The sequence below is a fragment of the Berghia stephanieae genome, chromosome 14 (assembly GCF_034508935.2).
Source record: "Berghia stephanieae isolate SIO BIC M18660-M18661 chromosome 14, UCSD_Bste_1.3, whole genome shotgun sequence".
NCBI lineage: Eukaryota > Metazoa > Mollusca > Gastropoda > Nudibranchia > Aeolidiidae > Berghia > Berghia stephanieae.
The window spans coordinates 15016748-15041236 of record NC_088373.1 but is presented as its reverse complement, the minus strand read 5'-3'; the positions used below and the strand labels follow the sequence as shown (position 1 = coordinate 15041236).

Below are 24489 nucleotides of genomic sequence, written 5' to 3'. Positions count from 1 at the left end.
GAGCTTGTGTGCACAAGAGGAAGAGGAGGATGGCAATTTTATAATGATGGCAGTTGTGATTGTGAAGAAGGGGGGAGAGAAGAAGCCTTATGATTGAACTTGATCGAACAAAAAGACAATCTAAGGGTTGCCATGGCTATCTCTTACGCTTTAAAAAAAATATAGCGCAACATCCACTAAATATACTCAAAGCGCTTTATAAAGAAATCCCCGGCCAACAGCAGCACTTAACACGTAGGACGTGAAATGAAGCCTCTCGGTGATAGTACAATTTTTCGGACGTAGCCAACGATGTTAATAGTCAGGTAATCATTTTACATCTGAGTGCTGTGAGAGAATGTGAGTAAAGAGCCTTTTCCAGGACTCAACAATGCGCCGAGCGAGGTTCGAACCTTCCGATCCGAAAGCGAGTGTCGTACCACAAGACCACATAGCCACACTATTTCAAAGGCATTTTACAGAGGTAGATCAACTGCCACAAAACAACCATGGTCTGAAACTACCTTTTTTTTTTTGCTTAATATATTTGTTTTGTGAAATAGGATTCATCATTTTTGGTGCATCGAAACACCGGAAATGATAAGAAAGTAGTAAGAAATAGTTCTTGCGTATGAAAATCTCTCGAGAATTAGTTCGATACAAATATTTACATTATCAAATATATTATGTAAAATTTTCCATTAAAATGCCATCATTATATACAAATAATACTTTTATATATTTTTCAACCGAGTATTAGCTATCTTTATGTAATTTTTTTATTGACAAATCTTCCGAGGGTGTGCTTCGGTACGTGAGAATCCACAAATTATTTCATCGGAATGACACCGAAGTGATGAAGATAATAACATTGGGTGTTTTTAATTGATCATATCTTATAGACTTGAGAATATTCATAACATTTGATTGGACTATTGAAATGACTTAAGTAGCAAACAATCCTAATGCATTTGAACTGATTTTATGACATTCAAACAGTCCATAAATTCATTTGACCTGCACCTCAGTTGCAGCAGCAGACTTCTTGTGATTGCTGGTTTATCAATAAATGACAACAAACCTTGTCCTATAAATTATAATTGGATACTTTTCTTATGGTAAAAGTGGATTACAGGAGGAAATGCAATAGAATATGTCTTTGCCAGAAAGGTAAGTGTTGAGTGTTAATTCATATACTTAAATGATATGCAGAACAGGTTGTTTATTTTGGGACCCACCCTTTCGATTCCAATTTTGAGAACAAAGTTCACGTAAATCGAAGGAATTTGTCCATTAAAAAATGCATTAGGTTTTCAAGGTTTTATGTTAAGGTTAAATAATGAATGCATTTTGTGTATTCAAGCTGTAATTTACTTAAATTTAAATGGATTTGTGCCTGGAGAGTAAACATCTTCAAAAAATTGATTGAAATATCTGAGGATTCTGAAACCCACTTCCTGTTTTAGATGCAAGTCAGTCACTAACATAAACAACCGATGCCATACCAACGTTATGCATGTTGTAATTTTTATGCGCAATGAATTCTAATTTATCGTTGTTGAAGCACTAAATTTGCATTCCGTTTCTTTGGCTTTACTTTAGTTTTTTACCTATTCATAATTCTTAGTAACTGCACTATCACTAACCAACCCGTCCACTTTCACTGACTCACTCACATTCTAGACTCTAGTCGTGTAATCAGGATCATTGTGAGCATGCATGCGTCGTTTTTGTTAGCTGAGTCTGATATTACATTTAATAAAAGGTGTATTATAGCTATACTGTATCGTGTGCTTTTTATTATTTTGTTTATATAAGAATAAGAGGAAAACTATCCTTTTTTGTTTTGTTTTTTCCCCTTTTTAATTAAAATGGTTTTTTATTTACTTTTTATTTTATATCATCTGTAAAGTATATAATTTATAAGATTATTCTATAATTAGCTCTTTAGCAATTCCCACTTGAGAAAAAAATGGGAATGGGATTGTCAACAGAATTAGATGAAAAATGAATGTTTACAATGATACCTGTACTGTATCATTGCAGGTATTGTCAGTCTAATTCTAATGGCCTTATTTTTTCCAGATTCATGACTGAAAATTGTACTTTATTTATGATATAAGCGAATGCTTGATCCAAGTGAAATAATTATGCACCTCCACCTAATGTTAAAATTGAAATTCACAAAACATTTCTCATCAATAACACTGAGTACTAATTCTCTGTATTAGTATTACCCTATATAAAATAACAAATAACATACCAATCAGCGCTGAAAAGCATTAATTAATAGAGAATGATTAAAAATGCCTGAATGTAGTTTGAATTCACCACCAAAAAAAAAAAAAAAGGATACTGATATATGAATAAAAATTATGACGGATAAATTTCTGAAAAAAATTTGCATTAAATGCATTGATGATATAGATTCTGACATGGCTGAAACAAACCACATACAGATTTTTGGACAAGGGGTCACTCTGAAAAGATTCTAAGATCGGATTCAAAAGGGAAGAGCTGTCAACAATTTTTTTTCTCTTCCACTGGTTATCGTTGATGAAATCAATTGCTACAAATACTATTGAAGCTATAGCTGCAGCTAGGACTTCGTGGGGCGCTTAACAGTTTAGAATTACCGATGGCGGTTTGAGTTTGAATGAGCTAGAAGAAGGGAAAAAAAGTTTCAAATATTTATTATTGATTGCCATAGATACAAGATGAATGGAAGAATTGATTTTTTAAAACATCATCACTGGGACCTCTTGAATAATTTTTGTTTTGAACATTATAATTAAGCTTTTTTCACCATGACTTGCAAAAGCAGCTATTAATTATTCGAGTGGTCAGTAAGTTTATAGACGACAATACCTCATGTTTTTCTGTTTTACTCTCTGACCGTGATCGTTGATTCCTTGGGCAAGCTACTTTTCACATACATTTCCCTCCTTGACCTTGACTGAAGACAAGCACTGGGTAAGGTGCTGGTTTGTATTTCAAAATTCAAAGTATTTTACTATGTCAAACACAGAGACCACGTTACAACTAGAATGACAGAAGGGGTTTGAAAGATCTCAAATGTTTAGGGGGATGGGATCAATGTTAAATTTATATTGAGGTGAATATTCTGATTGAGCTACGGCACGGCACGGCACCTCTTTTAGAACACAGAAAAATAAACTTCTATTGCTATATATTTGAGAAAAAAAATGATTGTACGTTTATCCAGTTTCTTCCTAAATATACATGCATATATTTGATAATAGAAATATATGCGATGTGTTCTATATACATTCGAGACGTAGGGTGACATTGCCCTGACAAGTGGTTAGATTTAAAGTAAATTATTATTTTTAATTGGGGGGGGGGGGGGAGAGAGAGAGAGAGAGAGAGAGAGAGAGAGAGAGAGAGAGAGAGAGGGGGGGGGAAGGACAAAATGAACTTGTGAACTTGTATGCAGTCTCATTTATACTAAGTATGACTGAGTTTTTCGGTTTTTACAAAGAGGTTATATATATTCCATGTGTAGTGAAATGCCTGCAGTGTGTTAGCCCAAAGATTTGAGTTTTGAACCATAGATTATATTCAAATGAAATATTCCTATGAAATGAACGGGTATATTACATGCATCTGAAATGTCCATGTGAAAGGGTAGGTGGGTGTGTCGTGGCGTTTTAAGTTTGTTTGCTCTTGTGTAAAGTATAAATAAGGTGTCCTTAAACAAAAATATTCAGTAGGGTTCGCTCACAATGACTTAAAATGAAAATGACACTCCCAGACGGGGGCTGATCGCTGCTCTCTTACTCTTATCGTTTATTAGAATTTGAGCTTGTCATTTTTTTTCTTAATTAATGTCCGCTAATTTTAATTCCCTCCCCCCCCCCCCCCCCCCCCCCCCCTTCCTTAAAGATTCACTCTCCTCATTAGAGTAGTCAAATATGTATGTCATGGCAACCACCAGTATACATTATATATAAATCAGACAGTTGCTGGGTAACAACAGTACTTCCCCTCTTTTAATAAAGTTATACTCGTGGCAACCTTTTTATTTATTTTTCTTTCCCCCAGTAATGATCATTCCAATGAAACTTATTTTTAACATTTTGTCACCATTTTTATTATTATCTTTCCAACATCATATTTCCTTCTTTTTTTCATCTGTTCCATTTGTGAAGTTCTTTCATCATATTTCCTTCTTCTCTCTGTTTCTTTTCGTTATCTTTCTCTCTTTCTTCTTTTCTTTCTTCTTCTTCTTCTTCTTCTTCTTCTTCTTCTTCTTCTTCTTCTTCTTCTTCTTCTTCTTCTTCTTCTTCTTCCTCTTCTTCTAATTTTTATGACGAGAAGTCAATTGCAGGATTTTATCAATTCCAGGGTCTCAACCTTTGTTGAGGATGAAAAATGATTTTTATAAAGGTTTCCAATGTTGGGTTTCTTTGGTATTTGCTGGTGACAGTGTTTGCTGATTGTTGAGTTTCGAATTCTATATGTCATATGCATTTAATTTTAATTTTATACCGCTCCCAAGTTTTAGGCTTTAGAATAAGGGAGCTGTTTAGCTCATGGATGGGGGTCCTGATATAGCTCATTGGTAGAGCACTTGCTTCACACACAAAAGGATTCAGATCAATCATGGGTGAAGTCAAGATTTTTTTTTTCACCCCTGTTCACTCAGCAGTGATTGAGTAGCTGGGTCTCTTTTAGATTTGTCAGAAACTACTTTGTGACAGACTGGCATCCTATCCAGATGGTGGCAAGTAATTGCAATTGTCCTTTTCACGCATAAAAACCAGAATAAACTTCTCCGGCTCCATGTACCTTATAGCTGTGAAGGACTACTTTTTTATCTCATGGGTACCAAAGCATCTCCTTACCTGTTTCTTCAACATTATAATGAACAATGACCTAGTACAAGTATAAGCAAAACAATGGTACATTAATTGATTGAGGGCTCTTGACTCTTTTGTAAAATGGTCTGGTTTCGAATTGTGTTTTTTGGTGTTTTTTTTTCCCTCTGCCTCCTTTGTTCGCCTAGCAATGATTTTGGGGAGCTGGATCGTACTTCGAATTTCGTTTTAGATATAATAATCGCTAAAGAGAAAATTATTTTAGCATTTTAAGTTAACAGAAACCAGGGTATGAAAATTGGTTCTAAAGGCTATCAGTCAGACCCTGAATTTAGAAATTGTTTTTTATTTTTTTTTTTAAAGGGGGAAATTGAATTATTATTCCTCTCGTTTTTATACATTGTAATATGCGCATATTCATTCAAACATTCACGCTTTTGTTGTTATTGTTACTTATATCGTGGTTGATTTTCATTGAATACGCTATAAAGAGAAGAAGAAAAAAATAAGACTTCATATGAGTTGTGATGTTGTGTATTCGTGATACTGTCATCTTTACTTTAATATTATATTATTATTATCAATTTTTCCCAAAAAATTGGAGGATGGTGTTTTTTTTTTTCTTCTTCTTTTTTTTTTTTATTATCATTAAAAATTTTGTCAATATGCGAGGATTTGTTCTGGGTTGAAGCAGAATGTTTTTTTCCATATGAAAAAAAGAAAGTAAAAAATAAAACAAATTAAACCTATATTATGGTTATTTAAAATGTTGAAACATAGTCTAACTTTCAAAATATTCTGGTTATATTCATGAAAAACTTATCATGAGTTGACAATTGTGATTGATAATTTGAGGAGGCCCATACCTATAAATGGTGACGCTGATTTGAACATCTCCTAATCTGTATTATTATAAAAAGAAACAATAATCGAAGTCAGTGATGCCAATCTTCTTATCCAATCCAAACATATTCTTTTTTTTTTTTGTGCCGGAAGGTCCTGGGTTCAAGTCTCGCACTTGGCGCATAGTTGAGTCCTTGGAAAAGGCTCTTTACTCACATTTTCTCACCATACTCAGGTGTAAAATGGGTATCTGGCCGTTAACAGCGTTGTCTTTTTTCTGAAAGATTGTAATATTGCCTAACGGGCGTCATGTCCCGTCCTACATGTTAAATGTTGCTGTTGACCAGGGACCGCTTGTAAAGCGCTTTGAGCACATTCAGTGGATATTGCGCTATATAAAGCTCAATTATTGATGTAAAACGGGGTTTGTTGGAAATTCAAGAAGCGTTTGGATTTGGACTGGTTCCTTGTTGAAATAGTTGTGCATAGCTGCCAATCCTACCGGAAATTGCGGGAGACTCCCGCATTTTTAGTTCGTCTCCCGCGCTCCCGCCGGTCACACCGATCTCCCGAATTATCGTGCAGTATGCAAATAGCTTTGTAAATACTACTTAAATCATTTTTTAAAAAACTTTTAAACTCAATTGTTGGTCATTCTAAAACTGTTTCAAGTCATAGTGTATCTTGATATCAAGTATGTTTAGTTTATGAGTAGTTGCCGGAGACATTCATGGATGGAGATTGCTTGTCTTTTTTTCTTTTGAAATGTAGATTTATACATTTATGTATCTCCCTGATTTTTTCTGAATCTCCCTGATTTTCTGACCAAAACTCCCTCTTCATAAGCTTGGTGGGTTGGCAGCTATGGTTGTGCACTTTGAATACCTCAAGTGGCAAATGGAGATAACATTTTTATAATGAAAGCGCACTATTCCTTCGATTTTTTGAAGGTTTTGCCTCACTTTTCCATTCATTATTATGTTCTAGCAAGGAACTGCGATATGTGTTAGAGATCTGTTTATATGTTTGCACAACTCCCCATTAAAAATTCCATTTGTACCATTGTGGTTATGTGTCGATGGTAAATAGTATTATTTCTCTTTTCAAAAACACTGACATTTGTAAAGAAATGGAATGTGTGAATGGAAATAATTTATGATCAGACTCTGTTTCTGCCACAGACAAAATTGTGATTGATTTTTATATCATTGATCATCGTATGACATGAATTAGGTTTGATAATAAATAAAACTTTCAAGTTTCCTGTACATTGTTTTTGAATCTGAAACATAATTGCTTTTGGTTGCACTTGGACTTCTTGTTTGTTTGCCTACTGTTATTATAACGCTTTTATGATTGTACATAATGTAACATTTCGATTGATGAGCAAAATAGATGCCATCTTGGACTAGGGGGAGTTTTTTTTTTTTTTTTTTTTAATAATGGCATTTGGTTTTTGTGCTTATTTTTTTTTGCACTTATTTGATTGTGTTTTTTTTGTGTTTTTTTCTACCCATTATTTAAGTCCATGAGTTATATATTGGAATGTAGCTATATTAGTATTACACCAAGTTTGTGATAATGATAATCAGTAATTCAGTAACAGATTCACCTTTTTGTTTAAGAGCCTTTAGCCACGCCAACTTATTTGCCTAAGTAGTAAGAAAGTTGGGTAGAGGTAAAGCAGGCATTCTTCTCTTGAGAACTTTCTGCTTAGCGCTTAATTAAACTACATAGTGTTGAAAGCGCCGTTCAACACCTAAACACAAACAAAACAAATATACATTTCTTGCTTCTTGGTTTGAAGTGAGAATTTGGAGAATTTGAATAAGAGTGCATGGTTATTTGTATTTTATATTGTTTTTAATGATTCATAAAAATAATAAAAACTTCCAAAGGATTGTGAAATATACACCACATTTTGATCTTAATTAACAATTCATTTCAACAAATAGAAACCTCATGACATATTTTCTATACCCCTTGAGAAGGAAATTGTCTTTTTAAAATTTTTAATAGAACGTTTTACTTTTTAAAAACAAATTGTTTGTTCATTTATTTTTGCTCATCATTTGTAATGAATATTTTGTATTCTATTTACTAGTTCACTGGAAGCTTATACTTACATACCTATTGCTTCAATTCCCAGTCATGCGGGGTATATTTGCTTCTACATCAGTGCCAGAATTTAAAGGATTTTTGAAATTTGAGGCATACCACTCCTTTTTTCGTCACAGCAAAAAAAAAAATAAAAAAAACAACAACAAAAAAAAAAAAAAAACAGATACAAAAACTTGATTTTATCCCAGCTCCCTTCCCCCTGTCCAAATTCTGCCTACTCCAGCCAATGAACATCCGTCTGCGATGCTGGTAAAATAATGATTTTTTTTCAAAAATATACTTATTTTGGAGAGGAATTGATTTAGCCAAATTCAGAATTAAATTAGTCAATCATATAAAAATATGTTAAAATATTTTATAGTAATTTATCTAGTAGTTTTGTCTAAGTTTTATAACTACAGTTTTATTTTTGTTTGTTATGTTGTTGTTGTAACAATGCTGAAAATCTTAACATTTTTGGTTTGATGTAGCATAATATTTATTTTTGTCTTTGTCAGGGCCGCTATACGCTTTCTTCTAAAAAGTGATTAATTGCCTCATAATATGATGCCTCTATAGGGTTTTGTGAAATTCTTTTAAGTTTCTGGCACACATGATTGTTTTGTTGCTGCACTAGTTTTATTGATTTTATTCATGGTATACGGATTTTTACATTTTAAAAAATTATTTGATAATCGTAAATTATGACCATTATAACATGGATTACTGTTTCAGAATGAGCTTTTATACCATTCCTGGTCATTATATATATATATTTAGTTATTCTTTCTATGCTCAGTGCTTTATGAAACCAAATTTTCTTTTCATTCGGTTTGTGTCATCCCATGTTGCTTACAGTCTTACAATATCATTCTTCACTTGTAGCCCTTGAAGCAGTTTTGTCTCCCATACAGTCAATTGACTATGGTGAATGAGGTTTGTTATAATTATGAGACAAGACATGTGGCACTGACTTAATCATTGTTGCTATGGCCACTTAAACTTAAATATTGCCAGATATAAATGTATTTAGAGGATTGGGAGGCGAAGAAGAAGAAGAGCTCTCTTAGAGGCTGGTGAACCACCCTGTCAAAAGCTAGAAAATGAGCTGGAGACCAGATGCATCAAATTTCAGATTCTTTCAGTGCGGCTCTATGTGGTATGACACTCGCTTTCGGATCGGAAGGTCTTGGGTTCAAGCCTCGGCCGGCGCATATTTGTGTCCTTGGAAAAGGCTCTTTACTCACAGTCTCTCACAGTACTCAGGTGTAAAATGAGTACCTGGCCGTTAACTGCATTGTCTCTGTCGAAAAAAAATCCTATCAGGCGTCATGTCCCGTCCTAAATGTTAAGTGTTGCTGTTGGCCAGGGACCCCTTCTATAGCTGTTGAGCACGTTTAGTTGATTTCGCGCTATATAAAAGCTCTTTTTTTTTTTTTTCATTCAGAATTATTTGAATTATGATTTTCTTTTTTACTCACTCTTTGCTTGTTAACACGTATAGTGTTGGTGGTTAAGAAGAGATGGTCATATTATTAGTTATTGTAATTGATTTTATTCTTTGCTTTTATTGGGTTTGTATTCATGATGTTAAGAGTAATGAGGTTGGATGCTGCTGGGTTATTGCAGATTTCTAAATATTTTTCATCATGCTTTTTTTTGTTGTTGTGCTTTCGAAATTGGTTGTTTCAACAGCAAGCAAGAGAGCCTAGTGTAAATTTGTAGTTTCTTGATGCAATATCTGAAAATGATAAATTAGTCTTGGACAAAGCAATGATTTTCAAATTTTGATAGGACTGAATATTGCAGTTTAGAAATATTTCTTATGAGATCACAAACTTGAGCATTTATGCAAAATTTCCTCTCAAAACGTGCTCAAAGCGCTTTATAATACAGGGGGCCCCTATTCAGCAACAAACACTATGCAGGATGACTCATGATGAATATAAGGCAATCTTAAACATTTTTTTGACAGAGACAACGCCATTAAAGGCACCTATTCTACATCTGAGTGACAGAATATGTCTGAAAATACTTTTTCAAGGACCCAACTCAAGAGTTGGATTCAAACCGTGGACCTATCTGTTGAAAGGCGATTGCATACCACAAGAGCACAAAGCTGTTAAAGCTTTATCTTTATGTACAAAGACACGTCTAAATGATTTGTTATTCAGATTTTTGTGTGAGGCGAGACTGTGACAAAAGGTCAATTTGTGCCGATGCCATAAAAATTTTAACTTGGTTTTAGGAATTTTAGAAACAATAAAATCATTTTCTTTTTCTTTTTTTTTTTTACATAATGACCAACTATTAATAAATTGAGAGACTAGTGGCTATTAAAGTTTTGATTCGATGCACAGTGTGTGTGTGTGTGGATTAAGTTGGAATGAATGGGATGATGGGAGAAATAATTTGAAGCTCAGAATCACTTATGTCGCCAAATCATTATCTATGGGGTTTTTCATCCTTCAGTTTGATTTTTTTTTTTTTTTTTGTCGAAGATGGTGACATGACATTTTCCTTGTTTCACGTCAATTGCAGTTAAGGACCTTTTGGCACAGCCTCGGAGATATTGCTTCATTTTGATAATAAATGTGTTTTTTATGTCAATATGAGTATGAGTTCTTTCCCCTCATCACCACAGGATTTCCTTCATCTTTTGACGCCCATGACCAAAATCCAAGTGGATGGAAAGGATAAGGCATTTTGTGTCAGAATTTCTGGAGCTTGTTACAGACCAGCATCCCAATTCCGAATTTTTTTTTTAAATGTAAAAGACTTTGCAAAGCATAGTAAAATCACATTATCATTATTTCGCGTTTGGAACTAGTATCACGGAAAAGAGATCATTTCAAAAGAAAAGGCAACAAGATAGAATTTTATCAACTGTTTATTGTTGTACTTTGTGGCCAACCTCCACACCCCTAGCAATAGTGTGGTGGCTCTTCATATTTATTATATATTGGATTTCCTCTCTTCCGTGGAAGTTTTTAATTTGCAAGTGGTTACTATCTGCCATGACCTCAAGGTCAAATTGATACTCCATCATCTTATCTGGAGAATCTTCAACAATTAAGAGAAAGTCTGGATTTTTCACCAGAACAAGGAAGAAACCACACACTCCACCCACAACAACTGCCATCCTGAACTAAGAATGCCACAATGTCTTTGAGTCGGAAATGGCACTCCATGGACCTTTTCGGTCCCAAGCAAGATCATAACAGCAGCAGCAGCAGCGCCTGCAGCGATAGCGGTGAAGCTGTACAACTGCGTAGATCGAAAGATGATCATCACCATCATTACCAACAGCACCACCAAGGTCAAGGTCATCATCATCACGTTCATGGACCCATGGGTTTTATCAAGTCAAGGTGTGTAACTAGTGCCAGCCAGTTTTTTTGCTGCCTTTCATTTTACAGTTTGCATTTTCATATATCATTATTATGAATCCGATGGAAACGTCTGAGATCAGTTGTTGAAATTTCAGAAGGCCCCAGAAGCTTTTCTTTTCTTTTTTTTTTTTTTTTTGTTTCTTTAATTGTAAATGATTGAGTATTGTCTTGATCGAAGTTGTATATCAAACATTTTGTTCTTAATGTCGTTTTTTTTTTTTGGGGGGGGGGGGGGGGTTCGGTTTTGTGTGTGTGTTTGTGTTTCATGTTTTCTATTCAATTAGAAACTTAAAATGTTGTTCTTTTGAAATTAAGCCCCCGTTACAACTGGCACTGGCATTTGTGAGCACATTTTGTCTATAATGCAATTTTTGTCATCTATTGTTTTTGACATATCTCGCTTTCTCTTATTAATTTACTATTAAGTTCAGATTCTCAGGTTTGTTCAGGGTGAGCAACATTCAGATTCGGTGAAACATTTTCAGGGTCCGGTGGAGATAACTTTGGCCTATACTATTTATAAATAAATCTATCTGAATAATAATAATATTGAATTATGATTTTTGTTGTTTTTTTTCAAATGAGTTCAATAAGTGCTTTTTAAAATCTCCATAGCTCATAATTATGCATGGCAAAAGTTAAGTTCAAAATCTAAAGAAATGGGTGCCATTTTCCAAATCAATGCGTACAATAGAGGAGTCAAATCCTATCTCAAAAGAGAAATGCATTTATTTATTATAGTTATCATAGTTTTGACTTTTATTAAAATAAAAGAAGTGGTTACCTAGACGTCTAACAAGACCTATTCTGTATTTAAAATTATGATGAGAGACCAGCACATTGTCATTGTTAGGTCGTTGCCATGACTCATTTTGTCTTTAAGGCATGCTTGTTCAACTATTGTTTTGTTTTGTTTTGTTTTAATGTATTTTTACCTATATATGGATGGGGTCCCTTTTTGTGCGGATATGTGTTCCCTTTTCCTCCTTGTTCCTTCTCATGTGGGTGCAAGCCATTTTCTGATCCCGATTTCCGGATTCAATGGACAACTAACTGACTTCCAACATAATATGACAGTGTTGACAGTCATTGGTACATTTGCATGCATTTTCAGTGCTTTGATTTAGGAGATATGATCGAGATGCTATTATAATGTTGCTGTGGGGGGGGGGGGGGGGGGGGGGGGGGTGATAAAAGATATTGTCAGTAGTATCTTTGACCCGGAATTTATTCCGATTAGAGTCGCTCAATATGTTAAAAAAAAAAAAAAAACTATTGCTATCTTTTGAAGTACGTTTGTCGAAATAGTAAATTGCTGTCCGCGCGACGCAAAATAGACTCAAGAATACATTGCCACTGGTTTTGGACTCTTAAATTCATCGCAATCTCTCTTGTGTTTGGGAAGGGTATATTATGTACACTGATATGTTATTTTTCCCCCCATCATCAACCTTAATGTGTTATCGCTGAAATGTATCACAAGCGTTACGACTCTCTTAAGACTAATATTGAACAGTAATGAGGGGGGTGGGGGGTTGGGGGGGGGGGGAGTGGACGATCACAATCGAACATTAAAATAAAGCAGTGATGTTTTATAAAACCACGGAGTTGAATGCGAGCTTTAGTTTAGCCAATACAGATTTGACAATCCGTCTAGAAGGACGGCGACAATAACACCTCAACGGCGACAACAAATATGCAACAACAAGAATAACAAGACCGATGCACAATACAATGCCCTTGATAATGTTACCTCCATTTTACGTGACTGGCCCGGTCCCAGATCTCCACACTGACAGAATCAATGATACACTGGCTTTTCTATAATATTAACCCGATGCTCTATAAATAGCCCCTTCCTTGCTGATAACATTGGCATTGACTCGCTCACAGAGGCCTTTATATTATATCTCAGTCCCTTCGACTGTCCTCCTCCCCTCCCGACTACCGTGAATAATAATAATAACGATGATGATAATTCTTCTTCTTCTTCTTCTTCTTCTTCTTCTTCTTCTTCTTCTTCTTCTTCTTCTTCTTCTTCTTCTTCTTCTTCTTCTTCTTCTTCTTCTTCTTTTTTTTTTTTCTTCTTCTTCTTTTTCTTCTTCTTCTTCTTCTTCTTCTTCTTCTTCTTCTTCTTCTTCTTCTTCTTCTTCTTCTTCTTCTTCTTCTTCTTCTTCTTCTTCTTCTTCTTCTTCTTCTTCTTCTTCTTCTTCTTCTTCTTCTAATAATAGTAATAATAATATTAATAATAATAATAATAATAATAATAATAATAATAATAATAATAATAATAATAATAATTATTATTATTATTATTATTATTATTATTATTATTATTATTATTATTATTATTATTATTATTATTATTGTTGTTGTTGTTGTTGTTATTTGAGAACTCTGAGACGATTTCCGAAAAACAACCCGACTGTTATTGTTCCTGTAGAAAAGAGAGCTTGTGGTAATGTCAGTGAAATGATATTGTCGCTCTTTCGACGGCCAACCAGCTACAGACAGGGATCCATAAATTAGACACTTGTACTGAATCACAATGCCAGTTCGATATCAAACCGTCGCTGCGAGCCCTTTTAGACATGCGTAGTAGGGCCCATGAACCCGCAGGTTTATATCGCTTTCTATTATAGCACTAACCGAATACAAGCAATTTCTTGCTATCTTTTGGATAGAGCGCCTGTCTTATCGTAATGCATTTTCCCATCAGATTCGGATATCTTTGAATTTGTATAAATAAGCGGTATGTGCGATTATCCGATGTGGGACGAAGCGTAGTCGATTGAAGTGTATATATATTTCATTATCAACGGTGAATTGAATGCGGGCTGTATGGCCAGGCCACCTGGTTCGATAGCAGCAGCGCTAACCACACACTCCGACAAAACACTTTGTTTTCCCTTTCTGCTATTTTTTTTTTTCACTTGGGTCGGACAATTTTTTTATTGTAAATATTGTTTATAATTACACTGCCCCCCCCCCCCCCCCCCCCCAACTTTCGTTAATTTTCAAGCATAACACTTCAGTGACGTCTTAAGTAAGTAAAGTTGAGGATAACTGGTATGATCTTTGCTTCGAACAGTACTAGTACTAGAAAGGTACCGACTTGACTACCCGCCTTGAACACGTCTCCTCGCTCTCTCTCTCTCTATCTTAATTTTGCGGCACTGCATCCCTTCCTTGGGAATGATAACGGGAATATTGGGGAATATGATTTATTTGAAGTAAAATTTTACTGGCCGTTATTACTATTATTAAGGTGGATGGGGGGGGGGGGGGGGTTGTTTTGTCAGAATATGGCAAAGAGGCCCACTTTGATTCTGACAACGGTCTGCGGATTGTTCTCCCGTCTGGTCGATGCTTTTATCATTCATTTACAGTTTACAGTTTTCTCCCTTTCTGTCTGTTTACTACGAGGTACACTTGTGACGGAATGAATCACTATGAAAATGCCAGTTTGAATTAAACTCGTAGTCCTTTCAAAGCATGCATGATAGGGTTAGGGTAGGCCCCATGCATGGATCCAGGAGTCATGCCTCTATCTATAGCGCTGAGCGGACATAAGCAATTGCTTGCTATCATTTGGATAGGACACTAATCTATCTCAAAAGTATTTTTCACTAATATCTAACACAGTAACATATCCAGCTATCCAATCGTTGCAGGATGGAAAGGGGACAGTTGATCCGGTTCCCATTTGCGTGGTGTAGTTTAACATATGCCGGATTTGCTATAGTTATAATTTCTTTTTTTTGCCATTAACTCTCTCCTTACCAGGCATGTTCAGGATTTTCCCCAAAACTTCACACCCAACTAACACAAAAATATATTTTTTATCACTCAAACACAATAGCAGCAAGTTCTTGTCGATAAATAATTTCTTTAGTAAAACATGCTTTACAACACACTGTTCATTATCTGTAAATTTTATGATGTACAAAAGAAATGTGAAAAAGAAAAATGTTGGTTGTATCGTAACGAATGTGACGATTTTCATGTGGTTGGTAAGGAGAGGGTTAAAACCATGAGCAAAAAAAAAAAAAAAAAAAAAAAAAAATTAATTAAAAAATCGAAAAACAAAAAATAGGACCCTTAAAACAGACAACAGTGCACTTTGTATAGCCACATAGCCTTGAAAGATCGTCGTGACAATAGCATCATGCCTACTTTGAATTCTGTCAATGATCCGTATAGCAAAGGTTATTCTGACCATATATTCAAAGGCGTCAATTTTAACACGATGTTAAAAACTCTTCTTCATCGCTACAAAATTGAATGGCTGGTGTATACCCATAACATTAAAAAAAATAATATTGTTCTATAGATAGTATGCGCTTGGCTAAGAAGCTCATAACATTGCCATCCGGAAGTATAACGGACCAACACACAAAACTGTGTATCCATGCACGTTTAAAGTCGGGTTAATACAGTTCAGTGATCATTACTCATAAACGCGGATGGCAAAAAACAATAACAAAGACCTGAGTGACGTCATCTTCGAACTATCTATAGATAGTATGCACTTGGCTAAGAAGCTCATAACATTGCCATCCGGAAGTATAACGGACCAACACACAAAACTATGTGTAACCATAAACTTTTATAGTCTGGTTAATACAGTTTAGTGAGAATCACTCACAAACGCGATGGCAAAATACAATAACAAAGGCTTGAGTGACGTCATCTTCATTCTATCTATTCTTTGATAGCATAATATGTGACCCACCGTGTCATTGTGTCATTTATAATGTCATGATGAAGCAGATGTCAAACAAAACAAAACAAAAAAATTATAATTAAAGTGATAAAAATATGACAGTTTAGTGTTATTGCATTTGAAAAACTGAGATGAAAAAAAAAAAACAAAAAAAAAAAAAAACAACCCAATAACAAATCAAATAAAAAAAAATAAAGAAAAACAACCACCCCCCCCCCCCCCCCCCCCCGTTTTAGAAAAAAACAAAAAAACAAAACAAAACAAAAACAACAACAACCCAAAACGAACAGCAACCACCCCCGTCCTCTCTCTCTCTCTCGCACACAAACATAAATAAACCAACCAAAAAATAAAAAGAAAGAAAGAAAAAAACCCCAAACAAACGAACACAAACTGATTTTTGTTTTTGTTTTTAAACCATAAACACGGTTTTCACAGTTCCGAAATTGCTCCGACATGATAATAATACGTAATACCGTTTTTGGTGTGATTGGCCACATACAGTATTTTTTTATTTTTATTTACGATCCCTTTGCACTATCTTACAGTAATTATTATGAGATAATAAACTCGGTGGCATGCGGATTGTAATACTGCCGCAGTTGTGCATTGTTTCTGGGAAAATAAGCTGTGTATGTGTGTGTGTGTGTGTGTGTGTGTGAGTGAGTGAGAGAACATGTTTGTGTGTGGTATGGCGTGGGGGGGGGGGGGGGGGGGGGGGGGTAGTAATAATATGAATATAAACTATGTAATAATAGTATTATGGTCTTCATGTCATATATCTCTCAACTATCTGGTGTATATATATGTGTGTGTATGTATGTAAAAGAAAGAAAAAGAAAGGAATTATTGGGTATGGGTGTGGTTGCTTTTTATTTCTCTCGCTTTGTCAACACTAGAATTTATTTCACGACTTGTGAATATTCAGAATTGTCTATGTGGTTTATCCGGAAACTTTTTTTCTTCTAATTGTTGTCACGTAATCTCTCTCTCTCTCTCTCTCTCTCTCTCTCTCTCTCTCTCTCTCTCTCTCTCTCTCTCTCTCTCTCTCTCTCTCCCCCCCCCCCTCATGACGAGCTATAGTAAGTTATTATACAATCCGCCGTGCACACCCCCCCCCCCCCCCCTTCCCCAAACCACACCCCACCCCACCTCTATCTGTATTGGTGCAATCGGTGTCAATGTCCTGCTTCACACCGTATTATTGTCGACAAAGAATACTCTCTCTTTCTCTTTCTCTCTCTCTCTCTCTCTCTCTCTCTCTTTCTTTCTCTTTCTCTCTCTCTCTCTCTCTCTCTCTCTCTCTCTCTCTCTCTCTCTCTCTCTCTCTCTCTCTCTCTCCTCCCCGTTTCTTATCTAACTGAAACCCCTCAGCTGTTCTCCTTGACTCTTTGATGACCATTATAATAATTTGACAAATACACTACTGCATGTCACAGGTGGTTCCGCAACGGCTCAGTTGGTCGAGCACTCGCTCCACACGCCGGGTGATCGATCCCAAGCGATGGGATTTTAAAAAAACCCCACCCCGTGTCTACCCTGCAGTGATTGGGTAGCTGATTCTGTTAGATCTAGCGATCTAGCGTCCTATCAGAAGGGTAGCAAGCAATTGCTATTGTAAAAAAAAAAAACACACACAAAGAGAGAGAGAGAGAGAGAGAGAGAGAGAGAGAGAGAGAGAGAGAGAGAGAGAGAGAGAGGGGGGGGGACAGCTTGGTACTGCGATACGTTTTTCTCTCAATCAGAGATGAAGTGAGTAGAAAAGTGCCAGAAGACGAGAGAAAATAAACATTTTTCGCGACCTTATTGGTACGACAACTCCGCCTGGCCGGTGAGAGCGTGACTCTACCGTATGAGCTATTCACGAACCCAAAAAAAAAAATCGTATCAAACTCAGGTCATTCATTACTAGAGCTCTCTCTCTCTCTCTCAATCCAGAGGTAGCGGGTTTGGTTCATAAGCGCTGGTTTTTACTTAATCGTGGTCTTGACTTGAGCAAATCACATCATATCGCCCTGACCTGCGTAGCTCAGGAGTGCGCTGGCTGTTCTTACTTAATAGTACGCAAGTCGCGAGCACCGTTACGGATAGATCCTTGGTCTGTAATCTGTAGACCCCCCCTACTAAAAACAAACATATTGGCGATTGAAATGCTGGAAAGGATAGCGGTTTGTTTTGACTCATAAATTAGGGTAGCTAGCTGCGTTTATTAATTAAGGAAATAGATAGGCAGACAGAGCCGCCTAGTACTACGAATAATTCGTAGTAATACGATTTTTTGACTCCAGCTACAGAACTGCATTCACTTCTTTGACTCAATAAATATTTTTGAAAAGGAAAGTGTATTTCCTCAGAACATATATTCAGGATTTTTGGAGTATTTTTGGATTATGCTGAGGGCAAAATTATTTATTTCTAAAGCTATTTAAAGTGAAACTACAATTAATTTTTTTTTTAAAATCAAGTAGGCAGCTCTGGGCAGGCCAGGCCACTACTGGGAATGAATGAGATCAGGAAGCAACGTATAATATTATTTATTGCACCACAAGTGTGTGTCGAAGTGACGGGATGGGCGCCGCCGGGCCGGGTCACTAGTTTTCGTAATATAAATAATAATATATGGACGGTTTATTCAATCCCATCCAATCCAATCCATACTGTTGCAGCTTCAGTCCTTCAGGTAGACGCAAAACATGTATTCGGTGACAAGTGGCGTGGGTTATTATTCTTTGTCAAAGCATATTTTAAAAGTCGGAAGAGTTTATTTTTGCCAGATATTTGCTAGAATTGTGAGTTTCGGCACTGTTTCACTGATGACTACTACTACCACCACCACCACCACCACCACCACCAATACTACTACTACTACTACTACTACTACTACTACTACTACTACTACTACTACTACTACTACTACTACTACTACTACTACTACTACTACTACTACTACTACTACTACTACTACTACTATTATTATTACCACCACCACCAATACTACTACTACTACTACTACTACTATTACTACTACTACTACTACTACTACTACTACTACTACTACTACTACTACTACTACTACTACTCTACTACTACTACTACTACTACTACTACTACTACTACTACTACTACTACTACTACTACTACTAATAATAATATTAATAACAGCGGCCAACTGACCTGATAAAATTGTGACGGTCCTGAGTTTGCGATCTGAGAAAATTAAAGAAAACAAATTGGACTCTTCATGTGTACGGAAATGACCCCTTGGTTTCCGTGTTATGGTTTGATTTGTTTACTTACAAATAAAGACAAGGAATAAAACAAGCTCTTAATCTAGATTATATCATATTATAATAATAGTCCAAATATACTAGGCACTATATAAATTCATTCATTCATTCATACTGCTGTTTTTGGTTCATTACGGTATTCTGTGTTATGGTGTCCCGTTTTAGCTAGATAAGTTGGCCACTAGGTAATGATAATGATGGGGGATGGTATGGTGTTTACTTATAAGGTATTATTCGTTGTTGTTGTTGTTCTTGGTCTACCTGTGTTACTATTTTAACATTTACGATATATGGAGATAAGAATTATATGGAGTAGGAACTGTATTTTCCTTGGGAATTGGAGTGATTAACGAGCCTCTTTTTTTTTTTTTTTTTCGTTCTGTCAATGTTTCACTTTCAATATTACGGCCTATTTATGTATGAGTCTGTGCGAGTGTGTGTGTGTGTGTGAGAGAGAGAGAGAGAGAGAGAGAGAGAGAGAGAGAGAGAGAGAGAGAGAGAGAGAGAGAGAGAGAGAGAGAGAGAGAGAGAGAGATGAACGTATCCGTGGTTAACGTATGACCTGACTCTAAGACTTGTACTGTGACGTCATTTTTAAAAATTCATGCACCGCCTAACGAAGTTGTCGATAGTAGTGCTCAAGGATTCACGCAATCCCATTGGTTAAACTATTTAGTATAACTAACCATTCGCTTTCTTCTTTTCGTCGTCCCTTTGTCATTTGTCGTAAATAGTTTGGTCAGTGTAGGGCTATGAGTCTCCGAAGGCTACGGTCAGATTCCGAACCAACCGTCTATTGGTAAAAGAAAAAACAAACCTTGTGACCTTTCGGCAGATCGATAGTAAACGCCACGCCACAAATAAACGGGTGATATCTGACATTTATTTGGATCAATACATAAACTCTCCGTCATTCATAGTTTCTTTTTTTTTTAATCTGTTGATATTGTGTTATAATAGTATATATTAAAATAAGATTTGGAAATAGAGATACATATTATTATTTTACTCACCATGACAACAATATTGATGGTGAAAATGATAAGTTTTCCAGCCGCTCAACCCGGTGGTTGTAAGTCTTTATTTATTTGTCCAACAAATTGAATTTTAACTCTAGAATCTTTAATTTGAGTTAGGTTGATAATATGCTTTGATTTTGAAGGAGATCAGTGGGCTCAATTTATTTTTCTTAAAAGCCAAAAAAAAAAAAAAAAACCCAAAAAACCAACAAAACAAAAACAAACCAAAGCGAGAAATATAATAATTTTGATCATTTGTCAATTCGAACTCATTGCTCATATCATCCAATCAAGTAATGGATGATCACAGTCTGGGCACCTATGTTTTTGTTGCACTGAAAAGCCCAACTGAGATCAATGGTTGGTTTACGCTTCAAGCACAGGTTTTAGTAATTCCCCTCCCTGCCCCCCCCCCCCCCCCCCCCCCCCCCCCCCTCCTTTACGTTGGACTCATGATCCTTGTTGTCTTTTGTGTGCAATACACTGTGAATGTGTCCTTATTAAAGAGGGTATTGGAAACCTGCTTTAGTCTCACCAAAACACGTGCACAGACTTGTCATCATTCGGGCAATCTCTCAGAAGAGACATTTATTTCATATCTCAAAAACTTTTTTTTTTTTTTTTTTTTTTTTTTTTTGGAGGGGGGGGGGGGGGGGGGGGGGGGGGGGGGGGGGGGGTGACAATTATAGTCCCATTAAAGACATTTTGTTATTGATACGATCTTAGATTAAGAGAGAGAGAGAGAGAGAGAGAGAGAGAGAGAGAGAGAGAGAGAGAGAGAGAGAGAGAGAGAGAGAGAGAGAGAGACGCTGTCTCCCCCCCCCCCCCCCCCCCCCCCCCCCCATCCAAAATCTGTTATTACCTGTTGTCTATCCCCTATCCCCAACGTGCCTAACAGCACACACATAAGGTCTCGATCAGCTGTCTTCATTCTCCCTTTAAAAAACGACTTAGCTCATCGCCTGGCAGCAGGGCTTCCTCTAAACTACTGAGGATTTGTATTTTGTGTTGATCCAGTCCCCCCCCCCCCTCTTTGAAATCTAGATTTTAAAGAAATTCATTACTTCAGAGTCGATCCATCTTACCCCTTGGTAAACACTATGATCTGACTGAGTCGACGTTCCGTATTTGCAGGTTTGATAACCCAAATTATTGTGGACTTTTTGTTGTTATTGGAAATACTCTCAAACCAACCCAAAATGTCTCATTACAACATTGTAAATAGTAAGCCCATAATAGTGTTCGGTTATCAGACCTACTATGCACCTAGATCTGAGCTCTCTAACAGTTTTATTTTCTTTCTAAAGAACAACTTACAGTTTATGGAATAGGCAGTTTGCATTTGATAGGTCTGATCGGATGTGTACGTATAGTCAGGTCTGACATCCGAACCCCACATTTGGGTTTAGTTTTTAACATTATGGACACTATTTTTGTGTCATTCTATGAGATTTCCATTACAGCAATGGTCCCATAATGATTTGGGTTATCAGACCTGCAAATAAGTGCATGTTGGTCTGATCTGATACTAAGACTAATATCTCTTTTCACATTTTTACATTGCACAATGCATGCTTCCCACCTTTTTTTTTACATTATCATTCGCACTACGTCTTATTTTAATCTTTTTTTCTCTGTGTTCTCCTGAGTTTTTAGAAATCATACATGATCTCTATTTGTGTTAAAATAATTCATTGAATAAAATCATATTTGCATTTGCTTTAATATAAGCTTAAAAAAAAAACAAAACAAAAAAAACCAACAAAAAACAAACAAAAACAGCTACATTACCACATGGTCAGAGTTGCACGCCCCTTGATATGCACCTTAAACAAGAAAAATAAAATGAGTGCAGATTCATAGACTTCAGTTGCAAAAATAAAATTTTTATAGTTCTGGACATATGACTTAAATTTTTTTTTTGACACCTTGATCATCACAACAACAACACGCCATATTGGGCTGGATATTAATCTCTATGGTGGAAATTAAAAAAAAACAAACACATTTGGCGTTATAGATAGTATGCGCTTGGCTAAGAAGCTCATAACATTGCCATCCGGAAGTATAACGGACCAACACACAAAACTGTGTGTATCCATGAACGTTTATAGTCTGGTTAATACAGTTCAGTGAGCATTACTCATAAATGCGGATGGCAAAAAACAATAACAAAGACTTGAGTGACGTCATCTCCGAACTATCTATATGCAGTCTGCTTTACCATTTCATTACCATTATTAACCTTTTTAACTTTAACTTTAACTATTGCTTTTTTTCAATTGTATACCTGGCTCAAACTAACTTCAGACCTAATAAATGTTTTTCATGTTAGTAAAGTTGAAAAAACTAACTATATAGCTTTTAATAGCGCAATATCCTCCAAATGTGCTCAAAGTGCTTTAAGAGGGATCCCAAGCCTAGAGTAAAACTTAACATTAGGACAAGAGGAACTATGACAATTTTTTTTGTTTTTTAACAGACAATGCTGTTACCAGAGATAGATGCTCAGAGAATGTGAGTAGAAAGCCTTTTCTAGGGACTCAACTTTGCACCATTTATAATGGACTGAAAAAAACCCCCAAAAAACAAATTGATCTACAGGTCCAAAAAGGCTTGTTTCATACCACAAGACCCTAAAAGTAAAAGTTGCACAAAAGGGAAAGAGAGAAACAAAATATGGACTAAGTTCCTTTACCTAATGCTTTGTCATCCTGGTATTGTTCAACTTGGATTTCAAATGATATCTATTCATTTTGTTAATATTCACTCTCATCATGTTCCAATTTAATTCACAATTATTTCATGATTTTGTTTTCCAGCTATAAAATAAAAAAAATAAATTTAAAAAAAATGACTTTGGGTTCTATTCCAAAGAAAGACTGGGATTAACACGCGTCAGCAGCACTGCAGCGCCGCAAAGTGAGCTAGGGCGAGGTGACTTGCTCAAGGCCTCACAGCGAGGCAGGTAGTCGAATTCTGTAACTTTTGGGTGGGTAAGAAGCAAAGACAGTACTGCTGAGCCACGCTGTTCCCTAAGTAATAAGTTAATACGATGGCATATTATAAACCAATTTCCATTTCATTCAGGTACAAGTCACGTTGTGTACTAGAACTTAAACAATCTTTAATACCGCATATTTATTGCCAGGTACTCCTTCCCACTTGAGTCAAGTGAGGTAATATTTGTAAAAAAGTGCTTTCTCATGAACAGAATGCTGGAGCCAGAGTTTTAGATTAATGTCACCCTCTCTGTCTCTGGTTAAGCTCAATATTGCTTGACTTTGTTTCAAGACAGGTCTCAGTATTGAGATGCTTATTCTCACCTCATGCACTGTGGCTCAGCTGTACGCACGGGTCTTTTGCTTCCTTCCCGAAAGGTATCGAGTTTGATCACCCGCTATGCTGTGTGGCCTTGAGCAAGTCACCTCACCTTAGCTCAATTTGCGACGCTGTGGCTGACGCTTGGGTTATTGCAGTCTTCCCTTGGATTAGACACTAGAGACAAATTTCCCCTATGGGATGAATAAAGGGAATTTTATTTATTTATTTTTCATTTAGTCTGACCTGTATCGATTAAGAAAGAGATATTCTATCCGATTCTATTTTTTAAAAAAAAGAATTAATAAAAAATCATTCCTTATTTTTTGTTGTTATTTTTGTGTCTTTGTTTTAGGCTGTCCAGTTTAAGTGGTGGTAAGGATGACCACCACTCATCCGTGGCGGCACGGCGAGAACGGGACAAGAATGCAGATCCTCCTGATGGCTCAGGTAAGACTATTTAATAAGTCTGAGTAATATAATTGTAATTATAGCATATGAAGTTTGAGTAATATTATAATTATAGCATGTGGAAGCAATCTTTTATTATTTTTTTTTTTTATTGTCATGAAAGTGATTATCGTTAAAATAAAAAAAAATGTCATGAAAGTTTTTATCGTTAAAATAAAAAAAATGTCATGAAAGTAATTATCGTTAAAATTTAAAAAATGTCATGAAAGTACTTGAAAGTAATTATCGTTTAGAAAAAAATTACAAATGAAAAAAAAAACAAAACAAAAGGAAACTGAAAGTCCTCAGTTTTAAAAATGCTGAGAATCTCCCCTAATCTAAGTCTGGTAAGGTAAAACTCCACAATACAAGTGAGTGGTAATAAACTAGAAATTCAATAAATTCGCAATGTTATTTGAAAATGAACTTACTTGGATTTCATGATCTAGTCTTATTTATTTGTTTATTTATGTATTAATTTATTTTAAATTATTTATTTATTTATTAATTCATTCATTGGTTGATGGTGAT

At 35.8% G+C, this 24489-nt stretch overlaps 1 protein-coding gene across 2 annotated transcripts in view; it reads left to right on the top strand.

Annotated features, from left to right (window-relative positions):
• Positions 1-587: 587 nt before the first annotated feature.
• The window catches only part of LOC144959604 (rho guanine nucleotide exchange factor 11-like), a 123405-nt gene continuing 99503 nt past the window's right edge, over positions 588-24489 (top strand). The window contains exons 1-3 of one of the 2 annotated variants that reach the window (XM_078892230.1): positions 588-1149; positions 10408-11134; positions 23864-23958. In XM_078892230.1, coding sequence (XP_078748356.1) covers positions 10926-11134; positions 23864-23958 — 304 coding nt within the window. In that variant the 5' untranslated portion in view covers positions 588-1149; positions 10408-10925. The remainder of the gene's footprint in view (positions 1150-10407; positions 11135-23863; positions 23959-24489) is intronic. The other variant, XM_078892231.1, reaches the window with a different exon arrangement.